Source organism: Dryobates pubescens, chromosome 11 (assembly GCF_014839835.1).
Source record: "Dryobates pubescens isolate bDryPub1 chromosome 11, bDryPub1.pri, whole genome shotgun sequence".
In the NCBI taxonomy this organism is placed as follows: Eukaryota; Metazoa; Chordata; class Aves; order Piciformes; family Picidae; genus Dryobates; species Dryobates pubescens.
The window spans coordinates 114,680-135,108 of NC_071622.1; the positions used below are offsets into that span (position 1 = coordinate 114,680).

At 41.8% G+C, this 20,429-nt stretch overlaps 1 protein-coding gene across 1 annotated transcript in view; it reads left to right on the forward strand.

Annotated features, from left to right (window-relative positions):
* PRRC2C (proline rich coiled-coil 2C) overlaps nt 1–20,429 on the forward strand; it is a 56,683-nt gene that overhangs the window by 20,682 nt on the left and 15,572 nt on the right. The window contains exons 16-27 of the mRNA XM_054165595.1: nt 306–514; nt 1,129–1,283; nt 1,704–2,034; nt 2,508–2,593; nt 3,493–3,681; nt 6,275–6,526; nt 11,565–11,654; nt 13,342–13,443; nt 17,437–17,650; nt 18,531–18,734; nt 19,410–19,522; nt 19,954–20,090. Of these exons, the coding sequence (XP_054021570.1) occupies nt 306–514; nt 1,129–1,283; nt 1,704–2,034; nt 2,508–2,593; nt 3,493–3,681; nt 6,275–6,526; nt 11,565–11,654; nt 13,342–13,443; nt 17,437–17,650; nt 18,531–18,734; nt 19,410–19,522; nt 19,954–20,090 (2,082 nt within the window). The remainder of the gene's footprint in view (nt 1–305; nt 515–1,128; nt 1,284–1,703; nt 2,035–2,507; nt 2,594–3,492; nt 3,682–6,274; nt 6,527–11,564; nt 11,655–13,341; nt 13,444–17,436; nt 17,651–18,530; nt 18,735–19,409; nt 19,523–19,953; nt 20,091–20,429) is intronic.

Genomic DNA, 20,429 nt, shown 5'->3' on the forward strand with positions numbered 1-20,429 from the left:
TCTTTGTTTTTTTTTCTTCATGGAAGGCTATAGTTGTGTGCTTTTTTAGTTCTTGAGTTTTGGTGTGTCAGACCACATAGAGCGAGCCAGAGTCAACCTTAAAACTATGCTTGCTTTTCTTTTTGGCAGCAGGTGTGTCCCCAAAATAGTTCCTCCTCAGGAACTAGCCTGGAGCTTACTGAGGAGTTGCACAGTAGATATTTGCAGCCCTATAATGTGATCTGAATTAGATTAACTAACTCCTTTCTGAGTGTTCTCTGTGGTTAGTCATTAGTTTTACTTTTCGTGGTTTCCTTCTAACACAGGCCGTTTGAAGAGCAGACGGCAGCTGTCCCTGGTGTTGATCCCACCAGTGGCACCTCTTTACATCAGGACGACGGAGCTGTTACTGCCACAGGACAAAAAACCACCAAGGATACAGGCGGCAAAAAGAGAGAAGAACCTAAGGCTGGTCCAAAGAAGCCCAAGGAAAAAGTGGATGCCTTATCTCAGTTTGATCTTAACAATTACGCAAGTATGTACTGCTCATATGCTGAATTTTGACCCCTGCTAGCTTTCCTGCATGAAGAGCTAGATGTTTGAGAGTTTACCAAAAAGGAAAGGTGATTTTTTTTTTTTTTTTTTTTTTGAAACACCAAAGTGATTGTGTACTTGAGTGTTGCCATCTTTGTCATATCTAATTAGCAATGTCTGTGCCTCTGAAAGGTGGCAAGTCTCATTGTGTTTCTATATTTGGATAAGAACACTTTTTTCACTTGATCTTAACTCAGTCATTCGGACAATTTTCCACCATGGTCTAATAATTTGTTTAACCTTCATAAGTGAAGGCATATCACTGATGAGCTTACAGCTGATATTCAGGAAGGCTGTTAATTATTCATTATGATGTTTTAGTTCTTACTTCCTGGATATTTCAGCAGAGGAACCTCCAATTTTTCAGTTCTTAAAGATTAACTGCTTGTGTTCAAACTCAACAGCAAAACATTTGCTAAGCAGAAGCTTACTTTTAATTGGGGCCACAGTTTGTGTCTGTGGGGAAACTGCTTCCACTCTGAATCAGATCTGACTTGGTGTGCTGCATCTGAAGATACTAAAACAGCAGCATCTATACCTTTCCTTTTTCTATAGGTGTTGTGATCATTGATGATCACCCTGAAGTGACAGTACTTGAAGACTCCCAATCTAACTTGAATGATGATGGTTTCACAGAAGTGGTGTCTAAGAAGCAGCAAAAACGCTTGCAAGATGAAGAGCGCAGAAAGAAGGAGGAACAAACGGTGCAGGTACAAGACCAGCATTTATAGCGGGAAAGAGTTCCTTGCATTACTGGGAATGTTGTGAAGCATGCAGAATGTGCTTTCCTAAAAAAACCTCTATTTTCACCTTATAAATATAACTAGATGCTTGTGTTAATAATAAAACCAATTTTTACTTAGTCATCTTAGCATTCCGTACTTTCTGATCAGACACTGTCAGGCAGGTGGAGCTGGCAAACCAAAATGATCATTTTTCATACTGTGATAAAGATTTATGCTATTGCTTGTATTTAATTTGATTCAAAGAGGAAAATGGATGAGAAGTCATTGCTCCTGTAGTTAAATGGCCTTTGGCTTAATCTATTTGGTTTTTGCTACTACAGAATGCACAGTTGGTTGTCCATACAGACTGTCACCTGTAAGAATAAAATCAACTTCTGCTTACAGGTTTGGACCAAAAAAGGATCAAGTGAAAAAGGCCGAGGTCAGAATTCCAAGCTTCCACCCAGGTTTGCCAAGAAGCAGCAGCAACAGGCAGCGGCTGCAGCTGCACAGCAGGCTCAAGCTCAGGCACAGCCTCCTGGTCCGACACAGACTCCAGTCCAGCCGCAGACTGCTGCTCAGACACCAAACCAGGCAGCAGGAGGGACAGCCAGTGCAGAATACACAGCATCAGGCAAAGTTCTGCAAAACACCCAGGCTCACAATGGGCTAGGAGCTGAATTATGGGAAAACAAGGTGCCTCCTTCAGCAGTTCTAAATGACATCTCCAAAAAATGTAAGTAGTGTCTTTTGGGTTTGGGGTGGGAGCAAGTGTCGCAGTTAGAGAATGCCGATTGCCAGCACTCTGTTGATGTCTCATTTGTACCTGCAAATTTATTTAGCGCAGGGAATACAGGACAGCATTCCCAAGTGCCGTGTTGTAACTTATGAATACCCCTGGAAGGAGGTTTTTGCAGTGTGGTATTGCCTAGCAGTCTACATCATGTTCTTCATTCACTATGAATGAGCAGGTGTCACTGCTTTCAGGAGTCTCTTTTGTCAGGCTTGGTCATGCTTCCAAACATGATTGCCCCAGCTAAGTAGGGAGCATATTGTTAACTGCTGAATAATAGGTTAAGAGTTTCTAACCAAAGCTTATTTAGTCAGAATGTTTTTTACTAGATTATCAGTCAATCAGTAATTTTAGTTGAATGCTGCATTTAGCAACAGTGGTTTTTTTTAACTCTCTCTTTTTGTCTTAATTGTCAGTGGGACCTATTAGCCCACCTCAGCCACCTTCAGTTAGTGCTTGGAACAAGCCTTTGACATCTTTTGGTGCAGCTACACCTCCAGAGGTAAGAATGAAGGGAAGAAGAGTAGCTGTTTGTGAAGCTTACTCAAATTATATCTCATTGGGATCAAATACATATGATCCATATATTCAGGTTTTCACATACTTAAACTACTGCATCTAGAATTGTCTGAAGTCAGGAGACAGTACAGATTACTGCTTTTATGATTGGAGCATGGAAAAACTGTTCTCTGCATAAACTCAGTTATTGACAGGCACCTGCTGACTGCTGTTGTGCAGTGCATTCTAAAGTAAAAATATTGCCCAGGTTGCATGCCAGCACTTGGGTGTAGAGCTCAATAGTGTAGGCAAAAACAGCATGTCTCAAAAGAACTAAATATCCCTTATTAAATCAGAGACACAAAAAGCAGTAGATTCTTTCCAACTATATTAGCTCTATTTACCCCATGGAATTTGCATAACCCTATAGCTTGTGGTTTAAGTCCTGTGATTTTGTTTTGATGACTTTTTTTGGTCTTGACATTGTTTCTCCTAGAAGAACATTTTAGCTTCACTGTGAGATTTGAAAATATTTTTTAATTTCTTATTGCTCCTTTTGAAGTGAACTTCTATGAGAATCTTGTCAACTTGAATCTGGACATTTTAATATTGCACTTCTTTCCTCCTTCTCTGCCACTTCATCATCTTGATCTTGTTTATTGTATTTCTTCGCTGGTCTTTTTTCTCTCTCCTTGCTTTTGAATTCGTATAAGCAGTAGGAACTTTAGGAAGAGCAAGCGTACATTCATACATTCTTTACTCCTCCAAATAATGTTTTTGCTAGCAGAAGGTAAATGTACCCTTTTAGTGGTTTTCAGCTGAGTGTATTTTGTGCTCTGAACCGGTGGGATTTTACTGATCCAAAATTTTTTTTAATGCATTAAATATTTACCTTTTAACTAGGGTACAAAGCCTGGGCAAGAAGGTGGAGTCGATCTTGGTATAGAAACCATTCAGTTTGGAGCCCCAGCTTCCAGTGGCAGTGACAATGAAGTTGGCCCTGTACTTTCTGAGAAGTCCACTGAGAAGCTACCAGAACCAAAAGAGCAAAGACAGAAACAGCCTCGGGCTGGCCCCATCAAAGCACAGAAGGTAAAACTTTTAAACGTAAAGACGTTCCATTGAAAAGAGGTTGCAAATAGTGGAACAAAATATTCGTTCAGTTCAGTTCCCTAAAAACATCTTGGAGAGAAGATGGGGAGTTCAGTTCAAGAAACAAGCATAAGTAAATGGGATCCTAGCCCCCTAGCCTGTCTGATTCTGTTGGAACAAGGGATGTGGCTAGAGCAGGGCTGGCTTTATGAAATTGCGATAGATTTGTTGGGAGACTCTGGATATGATAGGGCATTTTGATTTTGTTTGCTGGTTTTGGTTTTCTCTTGACCTTAGTTTGCTCAGTCTTTGAGCTCTGTTTTGAAGCAAATGTTCTGTTTCTGCCCTGGCTGTATGTCCAGTTTCACTAGTCTTCCTGTTACCATGCTTGCTTTACCCACCTCTGAATGATGCATCATGCCTTGCTTAGTTCTGAAGTCTCAACTTCAGTGATTCTTAATGAAACCGTTTCCTGTTATTTCTGCTCCCACGTGTACTGATCTGTGCATTGTTAGCACTCAGCACCAACTTCTTGATTGGTTCTGTGGCCATCAGATTGAGAAACGTGATTCTGCTCTTGTGAGGCTGCCCCTGGAGTACTGCGTCCAGCTCTGCTGGGTTCCCAACACAAGACAGACGTGGATCTGTGTGAGAGGGTCCAGAGGATGATCAGAGAGCTGGAGCGCCTCTCCTGTAAGGACAGGCTGAGGGAGTTGGGTCTGTTCAGCCTGGAGAAGAGGAGGTTCTAGGGAGACCTTATAGCAGCCTTCCAGTACCTGAAGGGGACTACAGGAAACCTGAGGAGGTTCTATTTATAAGGGTCAGTGGTGATAGGAAAAGGGGCAATGGGCAAGGTAGATGGTGATTGGACATACAGAAGAGAAGCTCTTACTGTGAGGATGGTCAGACTCTGGCATGGGTTGCCCAGAGAAGTTGCAGATGCCTCCTCCCTTGAAGTGTTTAAGACCAGGCTGTATGAGGCTTTGAGCAGCCTGGTTGAGTGGGAGAGTCTCTGCCCATGGCAGGGGTATTGGAACTGCATGATCTTTAAAGGTCCCTTTCAACTTGAGCCATTCTATAATTCTTAATTCGAGGAAGATGTGGTTGTGGCCCACGAACTTGACTGGTGACTTACAGTAGAACCAGCTGTTTAGTCCCTCTTGATATCTGAGATTTGGCAGAGGTCCTGATGTAAATAAAGCCCTTTTGTTTTTTTCTAGACCCAGTGTTTCTTTGTGTGTGCTGGCAGTTTGGGGGTTTTTTGGTTTTTAAAAAAGCTGAAATCTGCAGTCATGCATAGAATGAATTTAATTCTGCATGAGGGACTCGGTAGGCATGATGCAATTCATGGGGTTTTTATAGCAAAATACGAAACGGGTACAGCAGAGAAATACACAATAGTTAATACTACCGAAAGCTGGGCTCTGCTGGCCTCCTAAGGGTACCAAAGTCCTTTGAGAAACTCCACCCTCTCCAAAGACATTGTATTGTAGTCTTCATCTACCCCCAAAACAGCTGGTTTGCGTTTATAGAGACAACGCCAGCACCTTATGCCTTTCCAATATCAAAGCTTAAGGAAGAGGATTTTAAGGACTGTCTTTAAGGAATTAAGATCGTATTGCTCTCTACAACTTCCTGAAGGGAGGTTGTAGACAGGAGGGAGTTGGTCTCTTCTCCCAGGCGGCCAGCACCAGAACAAGAGGACACAGTCTCAAGCTGCACCAGCGGAAGTTTAGGCTGGAGGTGAGGAGAAAGTTCTTCCCAGAAAGAGTAATTGGCCATTGGGATGTGCTGCCCAGGGAGGTGGTGGAGTCACCATCACTGGGGGTGTTTGAGGGGATTGGATGTGGCACTTGAAGCCATGGTTTAGTTAATCATGAGGTGTTGGGTGATAGATTGGACTTGATGATCTTTGAGGTCTTTTCCAGCGTTGTTGATTCTATGATTCTATGAATTACTGTGCTGCTCTGTAGTGAAGTGGGCTGAGCAGTCTCAGCCAGAAAGGCTATTTAAACAGCAGAGCATGGGGGTTCCCCAAGGCTCTTCACTCCGCTTTAATTCAGCAGCACGAGGAGGAACTACTAAGTTGCAGCAGTTGTTCCAGCCACGGTATCTGCAGCATAAGGGAAGCTTGTGTGTAGGTGTTTGTTATTTTTTCTCCTGAGTATCCATCGTACACCAAGATAGCTCCAAAGGAAGGTAGTTCTGTTCTAGTTTCCTGGGGCACTGTAAAATCCTGGTTCTCTGAAAATTAAACTAACCAGTGTGGCTTCTATACTGTTTTGTGTTTTTCTTATCAAGCTGTTTGGGTTTTTTCTGTAAGTTTTAATTGGATCTTACTGTAGTTGAACTCTGCCACTTCACATAAAACACGTACTGCTTGAAAACAAAGGTTTAGATTCCCAGTGTTCAGAATGAGTGCATTTTATATATGTATGGCTAACTTAGTCTCAAATGAGTTATCTCTTAGAAAATGTTTACTCTTCAGGAAAGCTTTGTTAGATCTCAACATTATTATTTTAAGTATGTTAAAATCTTTATGTGGGACAAAACATGGGGGGAAGATATAACTGACAAGTTAACACTAACTTAGCTTCCAGACTTGAGTCCGGTAGAAAACAAAGAGTATAAACCTGGTCCTATTGGGAAAGAACGTTCTTTAAAGAACAGAAAGGTGAAGGATGCCCAACAGGGAGAGCCTGAGGGACAGGAGAAGCCATCTCCCACCACTGTCAGAAGTCCAGAACCTGTCACTACAAAGGAAACAAAAGCACCAAGTGAGCTGACCACGGAAATAGGAACGATGATATCGGTCTCTGCTCCTGAGTTTGGAACGAGCACAAAGGTAAGAAAAGTACTGACAAATTGCCGAGTACCCTTTGTAAAACATGGTGACAGGCATGTAATTGACACTTGGTTGCCTGCTGGTGATCGTTACCACAACAGCAGAACCCACTGAATGGCAGATCCAAAACACGCTGGCCCTGCTTGAATTCAGCGGTTCCTCTGGACGTGGTATGGAGATGTGTCATTTGTCATACCCCTGTTCAGAGAGCAGCTTGGAAGGTTTTAATTTTTTTGCTGCCTTGTGAATGTGAAAACTCTGTCCTGAGCCTTGCTGCAGAGAGTTGTGCTGAAGCCTGGCATAGGCAGAATGTGTAAACTGGGATATATCTGCTTATGTGCAGGATGAGCGCTTGACTTTCAGCAGATAACTGTAGTGCACTGTTGCTGGGTGAGTGCAAGGATGACCTGAAGCTGTGAACCGAGTGCTGTTCTGTGAAAAAAGAAATCTCTAAACTAGGGAGATACTAAAGCATTGTATAAAGCTCAATTAGTTTGCCTAAAGGATCTGTATGTCAGCTTGTGTTGGCTTGGATATTGTTGAGGTATCCCTTGCAGAACTTCAGGATGTTACCATAGCTGTCTGCATGGAATTTCCCTGACTTACTTCTAACTGCGTAACAATGAGGTGACTTGCTGTCAGGAATCATTGTTCTACAGGTCAGTTCTTAGCTGTGGTGCATTGATAGCGCTGGCTGATGACATCAACAGAAGTATGCTCTCCTTTTCGCCTACAGACCAGTGTGAGGACTGCCCTTGCTATGGCACCATTGTCTTGAGCAGCAACTGTGGCTGGCTTATACCGGATATAAAGAAACCAGGCAGTTTGAATAGTTACTAGTGGATAGTTATGCTGCTTTGGTAAAGGAAAAAGTGCTTCTTGTATGTTTGCAAAGCAGTTTTGTGAGTTTAGACTCACTTGCTGCGTGCTGTCTCGGCCTCCCTTTTCCTACTCTTGAGTAGAAATTTTCTGATGCCATTTAGGAAAACCAGCCCTCTGCAAAACTTACAGTAAGAGTTGAAGAATTTGAAATGCAAGTCACTCACAAATTGCCTTTGTCACCTGCAGTTAAAAGACAAGACAGTTTTGGCAGCTTCTTGCCAAGGTGTCACTCAAGCAGAAGGTGCTCTCTCAATGACGTGTTGTTACAGAGAAGTGTTAATCATTTGCTTCCAACATGGTAACTGCAAACTTGTTTTTCCACTGGAATGGGAAATTCTGAAAAAAATTTATTACTGGGATTTCTTGTTCTTCCTGGCAGTTTCCATCTTGTAAATTGATGTGAATGGTTAATGTTGATTCCAGAAATGGATAATGTGCTTTTCTTGTGTGCAGAGTCATGATCACCAGCTTGCTGGGTTTTGATTAAAAAGGTTGCTTCTCTGTGTCATGTGGTTTCCTGCTGTCTTTCAAGCTCCTGTGACCAGAGATCACGATAACTGGAGGTGCCGCTTCTAAGCCACATAGGGAATGTGTCTTCAATTGATTACTCCAGGTTAAAAGTGATGTAGAGTAGCTCTACTGAAATCAGCATAATTTTCATCTCTGTAGTTGTATTTTTAAAGTATCAGATCGTCAAAGGGGAAGTCTGAATTTTGTGCCTTTCTGGTCTTAGTTAAACATGGGTTGCCAGGGTTCTTTAGAACCAACGCAGTATAAAAGTGCCAAGCTTCAGTCTTCTGGAGGGAAGAGCAGAGCGAAAGGAAACTTTCCAGTTTATGCTGGACATGAAAATGCCAAATAACTTCCTCATTAAGTTGTTGCTAATAGAAGAATTTAATAATAGGCCTGAATATTCCTGTCTCAAGGTTTGCTTTTGAATTCCTTTATCATGAGTAGTTCCCAGGGCACCAGTAAGTTGTTTTTCCTAGGAAAGGGATGTAGTTGTATTTTATATTTAATTCTATGAAAGTTGAACCAACAGCCTGCAGATCTGTTGGATAGGGAAAGCTTCCTCTAGATTTTGCAGGAATAGAAAAGTCTTGCTACTTTTTAAAGTGACTTTTAATTCAAACAGTGCTCCAGCCTTGGAGTTCTTGTATTGATTGCAGTTGCTTTCTCTTGTCTTTGTTCTCTTTCCATTGGTTGTTTGTGAGGGAAGCAGTGATGACATCTCTGATCTGTTGTTTGAATGGCAGATGTTGAAGTTTTTAGCACACCTACATGATTTATCTTTTGACACTCTTGAACAAACATCCTTCTCAGAGGCTACTGCTCATCTTCCAGGAAGGCACACTTTCTGTAGTGTATTTGATGATATAAATGTCTGTAAAAGTCTAGCCAGCTGTCCTCCTTCAGAAGCAGAAGCTTTGTAAAAGTACCCCATCCATCCCAAAATAAATGCTTTAAGAAGAGCACATGAGTTTGATCCTACAAGACTGTTTCACCTTAGAGAAACTACATAAATATAAGTTGACTCATACTGGTGAGATGCTTAAGATTAGAACATAATCATGGCGCCCTGAAGCAATTGCAGCTGTTTCTCCTGAGTGTTGCAATCTTTTTAGAGAAAAGACAATCTGATGTGTAAGTCTCTGGATCAGAGAGACTTAGCCCTTGCCTTTCCCAACCCTAGCATCTCAAAGGTTTTGAAGCTTTCACATTACAGGAGGGATCAATACCTGGTTGTGGACATGGCAGTGAAATGTTTGTACAGGTACCTGGTAACATCTGTTTTAGATTATGTCTAAAAGAGTAAATTTTGAGTATTTAACAAGCTCTCTGGTTTGGGTGGTTTTACATAAATTTGGAACAAATCAAATAGCTGATTAATCCTACATACTAATCTGATTCTTTATAGCAAGATCAATTCTGAGGTCTGCCTTGTCCCTTTGTTCATAAAGCCACTTCAGGTTCTGTGATCTCATTCAGAGTTTGCTGATTCTTTTTCTTCAGGTATAAACAGCTTGTAGATAAAAAACCATGTATAGTCTCTGGCTGTTACTAGTTTATCATGAAGTAGTCTGTTCACTTCTTCAGTAGAACCGCTGTAGAAGAAGAATCACTTTAATTGAACTACAAAAAGCTTCTTAGATTTACTGTACCAGTAAATGAAGGCTGATGGTTAACCTACAGTTCATGGAGTAGTGTTGTTATGGCTAAAGCATTGTCCTACCTGCGTGTTCAGCATGGAACTCGTCCTTGTGAGGTGGTTCAGCATTGCACATGCGCTTCTAAGGGCATCAGAGTTAATGTGATTGTTTGATTTTCAGCACTTCTGTGCTGTAAATTTCCAAAGTGAGAAAGCTAGCAATAGCTGTAATCTGATATCTGTTGTAAGGAATTTTAGTGATGAGATCCTGTAAAACTTACATACAAGCCTTGAAGGAATTTCAATAATACTGTACTAAAAACTTCCTCTTTCTTATGCAGTAAAGCATCGTTAGATACTAGGAAGCAAAGTAGCTCATGGGAAGGACCTTGTGATTAAAGCAACCTCATGTGCTTGCCATATTCCACCTAAGTGTAGGTTGCATGTTGGAATCAAATGTAAGCCTGTGACTTCGCTTTGCAGGAAACGTGCCTTGTATTTCACCAGCTTAACGAGTGAGGGAAGTAACTAAATGGAGAAAATACTCTCTCTGTTTCCTTTGTAAATATGTGTACATTGTGTCCTCTCTCACCCCATTATGCTTTAGGTTGTTGTTCTAATCTTTACCAAAATGAGCTCATACTTGAGGATTCTTTGTTACTTGCCAGTTTAGTATCTTGATGCTTTTACTGCTCTTTTAGAAGACATTTTCATAGGCTTGAGGCTAGATTGAGAGTGCACTTGTTAAACAGCTTATCACTGTACTAATCAGATGCAATTAAACAAGCCTGATGTGGTTTGTGCCTTCAAAATCATTTTATGGGCAAATCCAGGCACTCTTCAACAGTCCCGCTGCTTATTTCTCCTTCGGTTCCTTCTTGCAGTTTGGTTCTGCAAAAACAATAGAGCCTTTGCTGGGCTTCAGACATGCAAAACTTTGGAGTTTGCACTGCTTACTGGAGAGTGTATCTTGGCTAATTCAGGGTCACTGTTCATCTAACAAAGTCTGTGGGTCAGGTTCCGATAACACCTGTTTGCCTGTCCAGAATACAATCACAGAATCCCAGAGTGTTAGGGATTGGAAGGGACTTCCAGAGATTGAGTCCAACACTCTTGCCAAAGCAGGATCACCCAGGGTAGGCTGCAGAGGAACAGTGCTCAGCATGGCTTCACATGTGTAGCAGTGCCTTTTTTTGTGCATTGTAGGTCATTCTCCAGAGAGCTGGCAGTGTTATCAATGAAACACTTCTATCGGGCAGTTTATACTCACAACTGCAGTAGGCACTGGCTGCAGCTTGGCCTTCTTCATTGAGTCCTTAAAGATCCGTTTAACTGTGGCAAGCTTCAAGAGTAGCCTCTGGTTACAGTGGAAATTTCAGTGCTTGTCTTCCTTGAAATCACTGCTCAGCACAGAAATTGGGAGGTGGACTTCACCATCTAACCGAGTCTTGTGTCTTTCAGAGACTTGACTTCAAGGAAAGAAAACTGTTTTGCAAATAGCAACCAATCCCTACGTGTTCTTTTGAATCTGGAGGGCCTTGCTTGTTATAGGTTTACCCAAGAAATGTCTGATTTATTTAAAGCTACAGAACTCTTTCAGCTAACATATTTTACTTGTTAAATGGGCTGAAACTGCCTGCAGATGGCTAAAGCATCTTGGGTGACAGGTGATAATTGGTTACGCCACCACAGTCGGGTATGTCTAGTGCCCAGGCAGTACATCGCTCAGTATAGTCTTGCTTTGCAGCCTGGGTTTTGACTTGTTTCCAGATGTATATTGTGAGGTCATGAGGCAACCTGTAATCTCCCAAGATTTCTTCTGGCCTCAGTAGCAATTCAGCCACAATGATTGCTGGACATGCCTCGTAAGGAGTAAAAAATAAATGTGAAATTCTAATCTTCTGTTGCTCGGTGTACTCCTCCTCTAGAAAGGCTGACATCTGCCCGAGAAATTTAAATCTCATTTAGGTAAGGGAGACATTTTAATGGAATTATTTTTCTTCACAGGAGTCTGTAACAGACTACACTACACCTTCTTCTCATCCTAACACAGTGGCTACTAGCACTACAAAAATGGAGGAGACTTTGGTGACGAACGTAAGTCTATTGCAGTGATCGTCTTGACTTTGAAGACAAGAAAATATTTTCACGCTTCTTTAAAGCACCAAATAGTGCCTTCAGCTAGGGCTTCTTTCATGTTAACTAGCTGTGCATTATCCAGTGGTCTTACTCCGAAGGACATGGGGTTTGATTAGTGTCTGGTCTGGAATTCTTCAGGGATTTTCTTGTATTTTGAACAACCACAATGAGCTAAAGAGCACAGAAAGCAGAGTTATTTCTGGGAACAGTTCTAAACCAGCAAAGGGAGGAAATGTGCTCTCAGAACTTTAAGCTGGCACCAGTAGCAAAGGTCTGTGGGTGAGTTTGAAGAGAGGATTTTACAAGCAAAGCAATTTTCAGCTCTAGCCTGAAATCATAGCACCTGCATGTGAAGTGAGAAGCTTAATGGTTTCTGGACGCAGACATCAGGCTTTCAAGTTGTTCAGCTGCTGCTCAGAGGAGGTGTTTGCAGTCCTCATAAAGGCAGTGATCCTGAACTGTGTGAATGTGGTACAGTGATGGAGAAGACAAGCTGGGTTGTGTGACTTGTAGTGAAATAAGGTTTGTCTTGAGTGTGCTGGGCTGTTAGGCAACTTGGATCTTGTGATTTTTGTTGTTCAAGCAGCAGAAATAGAATTAGTTCAGCGTTGAGTCACTTGTTCATTGGGGGAGGAAAGAATAATACAGTAGGATCTCAGATTTTTTTATGACAGTGTCTTGTGAATTCCATCTAGAAAATGTTTTTCAGCTTACTGCAGCATCCTTGAATTCAGTTTTGAAGCAATACTGGCTGAACTTCCTCTTCTGCTGGATTTTCTTGTGTTGGTGTGGTTTCTGTCTTTGGTTAGTGTGGAAGAATGAATTCTTTTGTTAACAATGTCAGTGTGTGCTCCCCTGTGGCATGTTGGAGTTGGATTTCCAACACAGGAAAGAAGGTCTCCTGGCTGCAAAGCATCTGTGCTATCACCTGCTTCAAAGCTTCAGTATCTCTATCTTTTGGATTAGCCTTAGCTCATGCAGTCGAAGTCCTCTAGCTGTGCCCTGAATGGAGAAAGAAATGGTTAGCAGTAATAGACTGGCCACTGAGGAGTTCTGGTACACTTCATTTAAAACACCTAGGAAATCCATCAGTGTTTCCTTAGGCTAAGACAGCCATAGCATGATAACAAATTTGTTTCCTGAAGTTTGAAATCTTTCATCTTTTGAAAGGCAAGGTAACTGAATGGCAAATCTGGTTTGGTTTGTTTTATGGTCCTGTGACTTTGAAGGTTGGTAGCTTCCTCTTTTCAGAAATGGCATCTCGGGACTCAAGGCCACAAAGCCCCACGTACTGTATTGGTACCAGAGGGGTCAGACTTGGCTTGGGAAGAATTTTTGCATACCAGTAAACTGAAATGGTACTTTAAAGTAAATCCCAATGCAGAAAATTGGTATTTGTCTGTGCAGAAGACATGGACACTTAAGAAGCCTAGTCTTCAACCTCTTAAAGAGAGATGAGACGCATCTCAGCATCTGCTGGATGGCCTTTTCCCACCTACTGAATTTTTGCCTTTTCCAAAATTTCCCTGCCAAATGCTCAAGCCTTGAAGAAGTTGTAGCTCACATAATAAAGCTTGAGCTTTGCTTTTCTGGGGCTTTTGTAGTAGACATAGTTAGAATGTGATGTGTGTTGCCTGCCTTTCAGGTGCCCCTGCCCCACACCCTTCCCCTCCCTAGGAGGGAGACTCTACAACAGAGCTCCAGCCTAACTCCAGTTTCTCCCGCTACCGTCGACCTCACCCTCAAGGTATGTACCACATCCCTCTAAGGGTCGTTTTCTTGCATGAAGGGGAAAAAGTTAATGGAGAACATGCTGGTGAACCTTTTTTTTAGAGCCTTCCTTTGTTTCTTCTGCTGAACTGCTTTTGCATATAAATGGATGGCTGAAACACAAGACTACAAAAGGATGCATTTAAATTACAATCTCTAACCCCATTTTGCATTAACACTTGGCATTTCAACCAATCTTGGCTCCCACTGCCCTGGAAAAAAGTCCTAGCATTTTAACGTTGTACCATAGTGTTCACAACAAACCATCAGAATCTGACTGAAGGTTTTAGAGAGTTTAGCTTGGAGTGAGTTGCCTGGTTTGGTATTAAGGGCTGTAAGGAGTTGCTTGGTAAGCCGAGCTTGATTTCTTCTTAGCTGTAAGATTTTGGTGCAGTGATAAAGTGGTTTGGAGTTGGATGGCTAAAGTTCCAAGTAACGAAATGTAGATGGTGTGTTGGTGTCTGAATGGCAGTTTGATCAGCTAGTCAGAATGTCTTTTGTTGTGTTATAAATGTTCTGTTGCTTTCTGCTCTCCAGTGTAGAGCAGGTGTGTAGAGGATTTTGAATGGCGCTTTCCCATTTTGTTGGGTTTTGGACTGTGTGCATTGTATAACTCACTAACATCGAGTTGGGCTCTAGCTTTGCTATTGTGTCTTTAGAAGGTTTTGGTCGTCTTTTTTCTTATGTTGTAGATCTGCTTTGGGGTTTACTGCAGGTGGTTGAACTGGTAGAAGTACTGTAGTTGCTTCTAGTCTTAAGGAGGAGCTTATTGTCTCTAAATTTGTAAAAGAAGAAATTAAGCTAGGGATTGGTTGCAGAACTGACATACTGGAGAAACCTACTTTCCAGTCCCAGTGAGATTTGGATCTCACTAGCATGGTTTGATAGCTGCTTGTTCATGTTCTCTAGAGGTGACAGTTAAAATCATCTCTTGTTGAATCTCTTCTTTTGTTAACACTTTATTTGCTGAAAAAATCTGCAAGATCACTTTGAAACATTAGACAGCAAAAAAGCAGAAAGGGCTGGAGAAGGACAAGTAATTAAACAACAACAACAAAATATCTTGTGTATAAGTTTCCATATCTGACTTTCTGGCGCCTGAAAGCTTTTTCCTAAAAGAGTAGCCTCTAACTGTTCAGCAGCTGGATGTCTGATTCCCATGTAACACAGGTAGGAATGTTTCTATAGCCTGACGCTGTGAAGAATGACACCAGCTCAGTTACAAAGCAAACTGCAGTGTTTGTGTTACTCATCCTGCGGTTTTTTTCTGGTGGTGTGGTGTCAATGATTTGATTGCTTTCTCGGTTGGTGATAGATCTTGGATCTGTACTAACAAAGTATGTTGAGGATCCACATTTTGAGGCTACCTTGAGGTACACTAACCAAATGGAAAAGCATTTGGAAGCAGCTTTGTCTCTAATTTCTCCCGTTCCAGCCGCTGGGGCTCTACTTCCTTTTTGCGGACGCTGAAACCAACAAGCTTGTTTTGAAGCACACACCAAAACTGCCACTTTCACAACAGGCCTTCAGTCCAGAAAGGGCAGAGCTCTTTGTCATGCTCTTTTCGGTATCATATTTGTTTCTTTTAAACAATACTTCTGGAACACCAGAGGGGAAAACATTTTCCCTCCTTCTCTTATGAACAAAATCTTCAGATTCTGCCTCCATAAAGGAATGGTCTTAGTACCTCCTCACCTCCTCTTTCCTTCATCCCCTGTCAGAAAGCTGTCTGTAAGGAGGCTTGGTGGGGGAGCTCAGCCACAATTGCTCCCATGGCTTGACATCATTCTACTAGGGTGTATGTATAATGTGCTCGTAAAGGAAGGTTTGTTGAGGTCTGGTTTCCCTGGAGTAACTTTGCTGAATACTCCTTTACTAAAGCAAACATCCTCTTAAGGGCTTAGCTGATGGGGCCAATAGTAGGTAAGGAGCTCAGCAAAAAAAAGTCCAAAGCGATCTTAGTCTGAGCTGCCTAACCCTCTTCCCTATTCCAGAGTTCCATCTAGAATTCCTCTGTAGGCATCTGGTCCAGAATCTTGATATATTTCAACTTTCTTTTTCTGGCATCCTTAAAGATACGCACATTGGTATTTGTCTTTAGTTAAGTTTTTGGATAACATGTATTGGACTGTTATTGCAATATGAAAGTCCCTGTGGGTCAAGGGTGATGAGAAGCCTCAAGCAAGGATGATGTCCAACTTTTGCTCTTCTTTCCCCATAACAAAGCAAGCAGTGAGGTTCCAGGGCCTTTCCCAGCCTCACTTAATTTAGAGCCTCTGACTCATTCATACTCTGGTCTGTAGATGGTGCTGCATCAGTGCTCCTAGTGTACTAATCTCTCTTGCGTCTTTTTTCTGGCTCAAGAAGTTAGAGGTTGTTAAGGAGCTGCTAAAGGCAAAGCTGTTGGAAAACTCAGGACTGTTACATGCCCTTTACTACAAACTGAAAATGGAAGACAAACTGCAGTATGTAGACTCCAGCTTTTGTTTTCAGTAGTTTCTTCAGGACATCATGTAACTCATGAACGTAGTAGCTTATATGCTTTCTCTAGTCGTTCACAGGTACTTCTTCACTTTCTCTTAATACCAGTGCAGTAAAAGGCTGTTACCCTGTCTTACCAGGGCCTGTGGTAGTCTTTCTTTTACTGCACCTTGAGCAAAATCATTTCCAGCAGAACAGTAGCTAATGTTGAAATTTGCCCTGTCTGCGAGAATTGGAATCGGTTCAGAGGAAAATCTCGTAGAGGGGCAACTGATTACTGGGGAGGATGGTCTCAAAAGTGATAATCATTTCACGTGTAACAGTTTCCTTCCTCCCCCTTTACTTTCTTGAGGAATGTAGAACTCCGTTTTCCAAGGTGTGTATGGATCACCTGTTACCCACTTTTTTTGATGTTGTTTTGCTTTTATCACTTCTGAAGCACCTAGACTAATAACCCAGGTCATATTTGGTCTGTCCAGGCTGTGTAAGCCATGTAAAGCAGGGTAGATTTGAAGTGTGAACTTTCAGAGACTGCAAGTCCCGATTAGTGGGCCCTGTTGGTCCCAGTGGTGAGGTCAGATTTGTTTGTGAGTACGTATTTGCCCCTTTACATATGCCATTAAAGACAGAACCTGGCCCTGAAGCAGGTGAGCAATTTCAGCCTGTGGCATCCAGCTTTGCAAGCAAAATGAACTTTCAGCCGTCCCAGCTGAAAGAGTCCGTGGACTGTGTTTGAGCCTTTGAATTAGCAAGTGTGCCTGAACATTAATATTTCCTTTTCACTAGTTCCTCAAAATTGTCTGAGTTGTGATTTGGCATTGTGTGTCTAATGGAGCAGTAATTAGATTCTTTCTACCTTTGGTGGAAGATAATTGCATATGAAATATTTAAATTGAAGTTTCATCTTCCTCACTGTGCAAGGCTTAACTCATAATCATTACAGGAGTAGAGGATCATGAATGTAAAGCCGTGCACACAAGCTGTGTCATGATTGCTTCTTGAAAAGCAGTTGCTTTAGAAATCTAAACTTGACTGCTCTCATATTTACTGAAGAATGCATTAGATTTTTTTGGTGAACACTCGAAGTGGATGAGTTACCAAGAAAGCAAAGAGCTGTTTTGTTTAAATGACCCAAAGAACTTGTAACTAAAGGACTTCATGCAAATATTTAGAGGGTTGTTTACGTGGGTTTTGCTCACTGTCTTTTGATCATTGGGTCCGACAAAACCAAGCCAGATTAGTGAGTGAATTCTTTTGAGCGTTGAAGGCTAGGATGAACCGTGCACGTGTGGAGTTGGAACAGATAAGAAGCTCCAACTTAAGGCTGTATGCTTTTTGCATGAACAGTTGCACGATTACAGTGACTTACGAGAGAGGCTCGCATGAAGCCTGAGTTGCCGTTTGAACTAAAAAGAGCTGCTAAAAGAGGAAGACTGCTTTACTAGTTGAAGCTTTCTAATAAAAGAAATTTTTGTTTTCTTTTAAATAGATGGAGTCTGCACGCAAAGCATGGGAGAATTCCCCAAACATGGGGGAGAAGAGTTCACCAGTGACCTCGGCAGCGTCTCCCATTGCTGGTGGCAGTGGCGGTAGCGGCAGCAGCAGCAACGCTGGGCCAAGCAGTGGTACTTACAGTTCTTTCTCCAGTGCATCAATGCCTCCTATTCCTGTGGCCTCAGTTACTCCAACAACTTCGCTATCAGGTACCAGATGTCAACATTGTGCTCTTCTGTTGAATTGTTCCATGGTGTTATTTCTCAAGGTAGTAGATTCCCTTTGGAATTACGCTGAAAAGCTAACAGAAGTTTTGTGCTAGCATGATACGTAAGATCTGAACAGCAGCTTCCTACGTGCCTTTGAAATAACAAGGAAATTATTCAATCGGCTCAAAAAAATATTCAAAAGGCATCTCTCTGCCTGTGCTGTTCCTATAGACTTGAAAGAGAAGGTAAACTCCTGTTGGCTGCTGTATTGGTTACATTTTGTTCAGTTACATGAAGACGAGCAAGTAGATTTCAAAGCAGATGGTAGTTCTGATATCTACCCAACTGCAGTCTTACCTTCATTTGTACACTTGCATTTAGAGTCAAATCTTCAACAGCTCATGCCAAAGCCATGTTGTGGTAGAGCAAATGTCCAGCTAGTCTTCATCAACAGTGCTGGCTTTCACCTTGGTTGTTTGCAGCAAACAAAAGATACCTAAATAGTTAAATCTTCACACCTTACAGTATTAGAATAGTACACCCAAATTTCACTTGAAGTGCTTGGAGCAAGCTCTGAACAGTGAAGAGGTATTACTAATGTATGTTGCAGTATTTTGTTGCATAATTAACCAAGATGCCTACTTCAGTACTTCACGTGCTCCTGCACTTGAGAAGAGACATGTATTATGGTTGCAGCACCTCTTACAGTGAACTTAACAAAATTGTCTTCACTGTCCATTTTAAGCTGATGGAAGAAGCCGTGTTAGGTTTCAGCATTCCATACCACTCGTGGCTGTCTCAAAACTTTGACCACTGTCAGATGAGGCTTTGAAATATCTTGACCTGGTTTATGATGTACCACTTGCTTCTCTTCTTCTAGGAGCTGGAACATACACAACCTCCTCACTGAGTACGAAGACTGCAAGCACCTCAGACCCTCCAAATATATGTAAAGTGAAACCACAGCAGTTGCAGACAAGCAGCCTAGCTTCTGCCAGTCACTTTTCCCAGCTGAGCTGCATGCCATCCCTTATTGCCCAGCAACAGCAAAGTCCCCAGGTCTATGTGTCTCAGTCTGCAGCAGGTAATAGTGTTTGTGACTGAGAAGCCACAAGTCTGCTTTTTTGGCGTTCTGAAGCTGGAGAGCTGAATGCAATTCTGGTTGTATCTGCAGTAAAGACTGATGGAGAGCATTCTCTATAAGCAAATACTCCCTGTTTTACTCTATGCAAGTTTCTATCAGTATGTGTAAAGATAATGCTGTGGTTTTAGCTTTTTGAGGAAAGTAAGCTTGAATCTCCTGATGTACCATTTTTAAGTTGCAGAATTTTATATCATGATTTAAGACCATGAATGTCTTAGTCTTGACTTGAAGTGCTGCAGTAGTTTAAGAGCAGGATATTTTTCTTTAAAGAAAACCCTCCATATAGTTAACAGAAGTTACATGACAGTGTAGCCTGTTCTTCCTCTTCCATCACCCAAATGCCTGTTTTGGCCAGAATCTATTGCTCGTCCCTCAACAGTCACTGGGGCCTGAAGATGCTTGTGCAAGACTGATCACTTCTGAGGGTGAATTGGAAAAGATACCAAAGCTGGCTAGGCAGCTCTTCAGTTCTGCTGTTCTCCTAGTCTCTCAGGTCACTGTCACACTGAGAAGTACTGGCAGTGGCTGCATCTTTAAATCTTTATTAAAGTCTTTCTAGCAGGGAGATGTTTGGAATAAGGTGCTAATGGTATTGTTCTTCCTGAGGTACAGCAGCTCAGATCCCAGCGTTTTATATGGATACAAGTCATCTGTTCAATACCCAGCATGCGCGTTTGGCACCACCTTCTCTTGCCCAGCAGCAAGGCTTTCAACCAGGGCTTTCTCAGGTATTTGGGAGTTTTTCTTTTCCTTTCTTTTCCCCCTTCTCTGTCCATTTTACCTTTAAAGTTCTACTAATGAGCTAATGGGGACAGGGAAGGGTGGGACTAAAGACAAATAAACTTTAGGTGAAAGTACATACTCACAGGAGGTGTTTATATGACCATGTTAGTGCAGGCTTGTTCAACTTCTGTAGTACAAAGCAGTTTGCAATCTTGTGATTCATTTAGTTTCTACTGGTTATTTGCAAGCAAAATTGTGGAATTCAACCAGACAGTAATTTTCTGTACAGGGGCAATGCCAGCTCTGTGTACAGCCATGGAATTTCATGTTCTTAGTTTACTTTGTATAGTGTTACGCAGATCCTGGCACACATTTAATTGTAGCTTTTCTGTGTGGATTTTGTCCTTAGATATTTAATGGTTTAATTTTTATGCAGCCTGCTTCAGTTCAGCAGATCCCTATTCCCATGTATGCACCTCTGCAAGGACAGCATCAAGCTCAGCTGAGTTTAGGAGCAGCACCAGCTGTTTCACAAGCTCAAGAGTTGTTCAACTCCTCCTTACAACCTTATAGGTAGGTAGCATTTGCATTTTCCTTTGGGTTTTGAGTGGCAGAACTTACAGAATTTGCTTCCCTGCACATTTGTGTTCCATAATCAATAGCTGCTTCATCTTCCTGTCTTCCCCAAAATCTCTCCTGTTTGTCTGAGAGCCCTGTGGGTTGTCTTAACAAGTCTGCACGTGCAGATGTAGCTATCAGTTCAAAAGCTATGCGCAGTATTTGTGTCTTAAGGGAACCAGGGAAAAATGCTTAAAACAGTTTTTCATACTTAGAGAACAGAAAAAGAGTCTGTCCCTTTATTTCATTAATTTGTGTTTATTTTTGAATCAAACCAACACTGGAGTCTTTAAA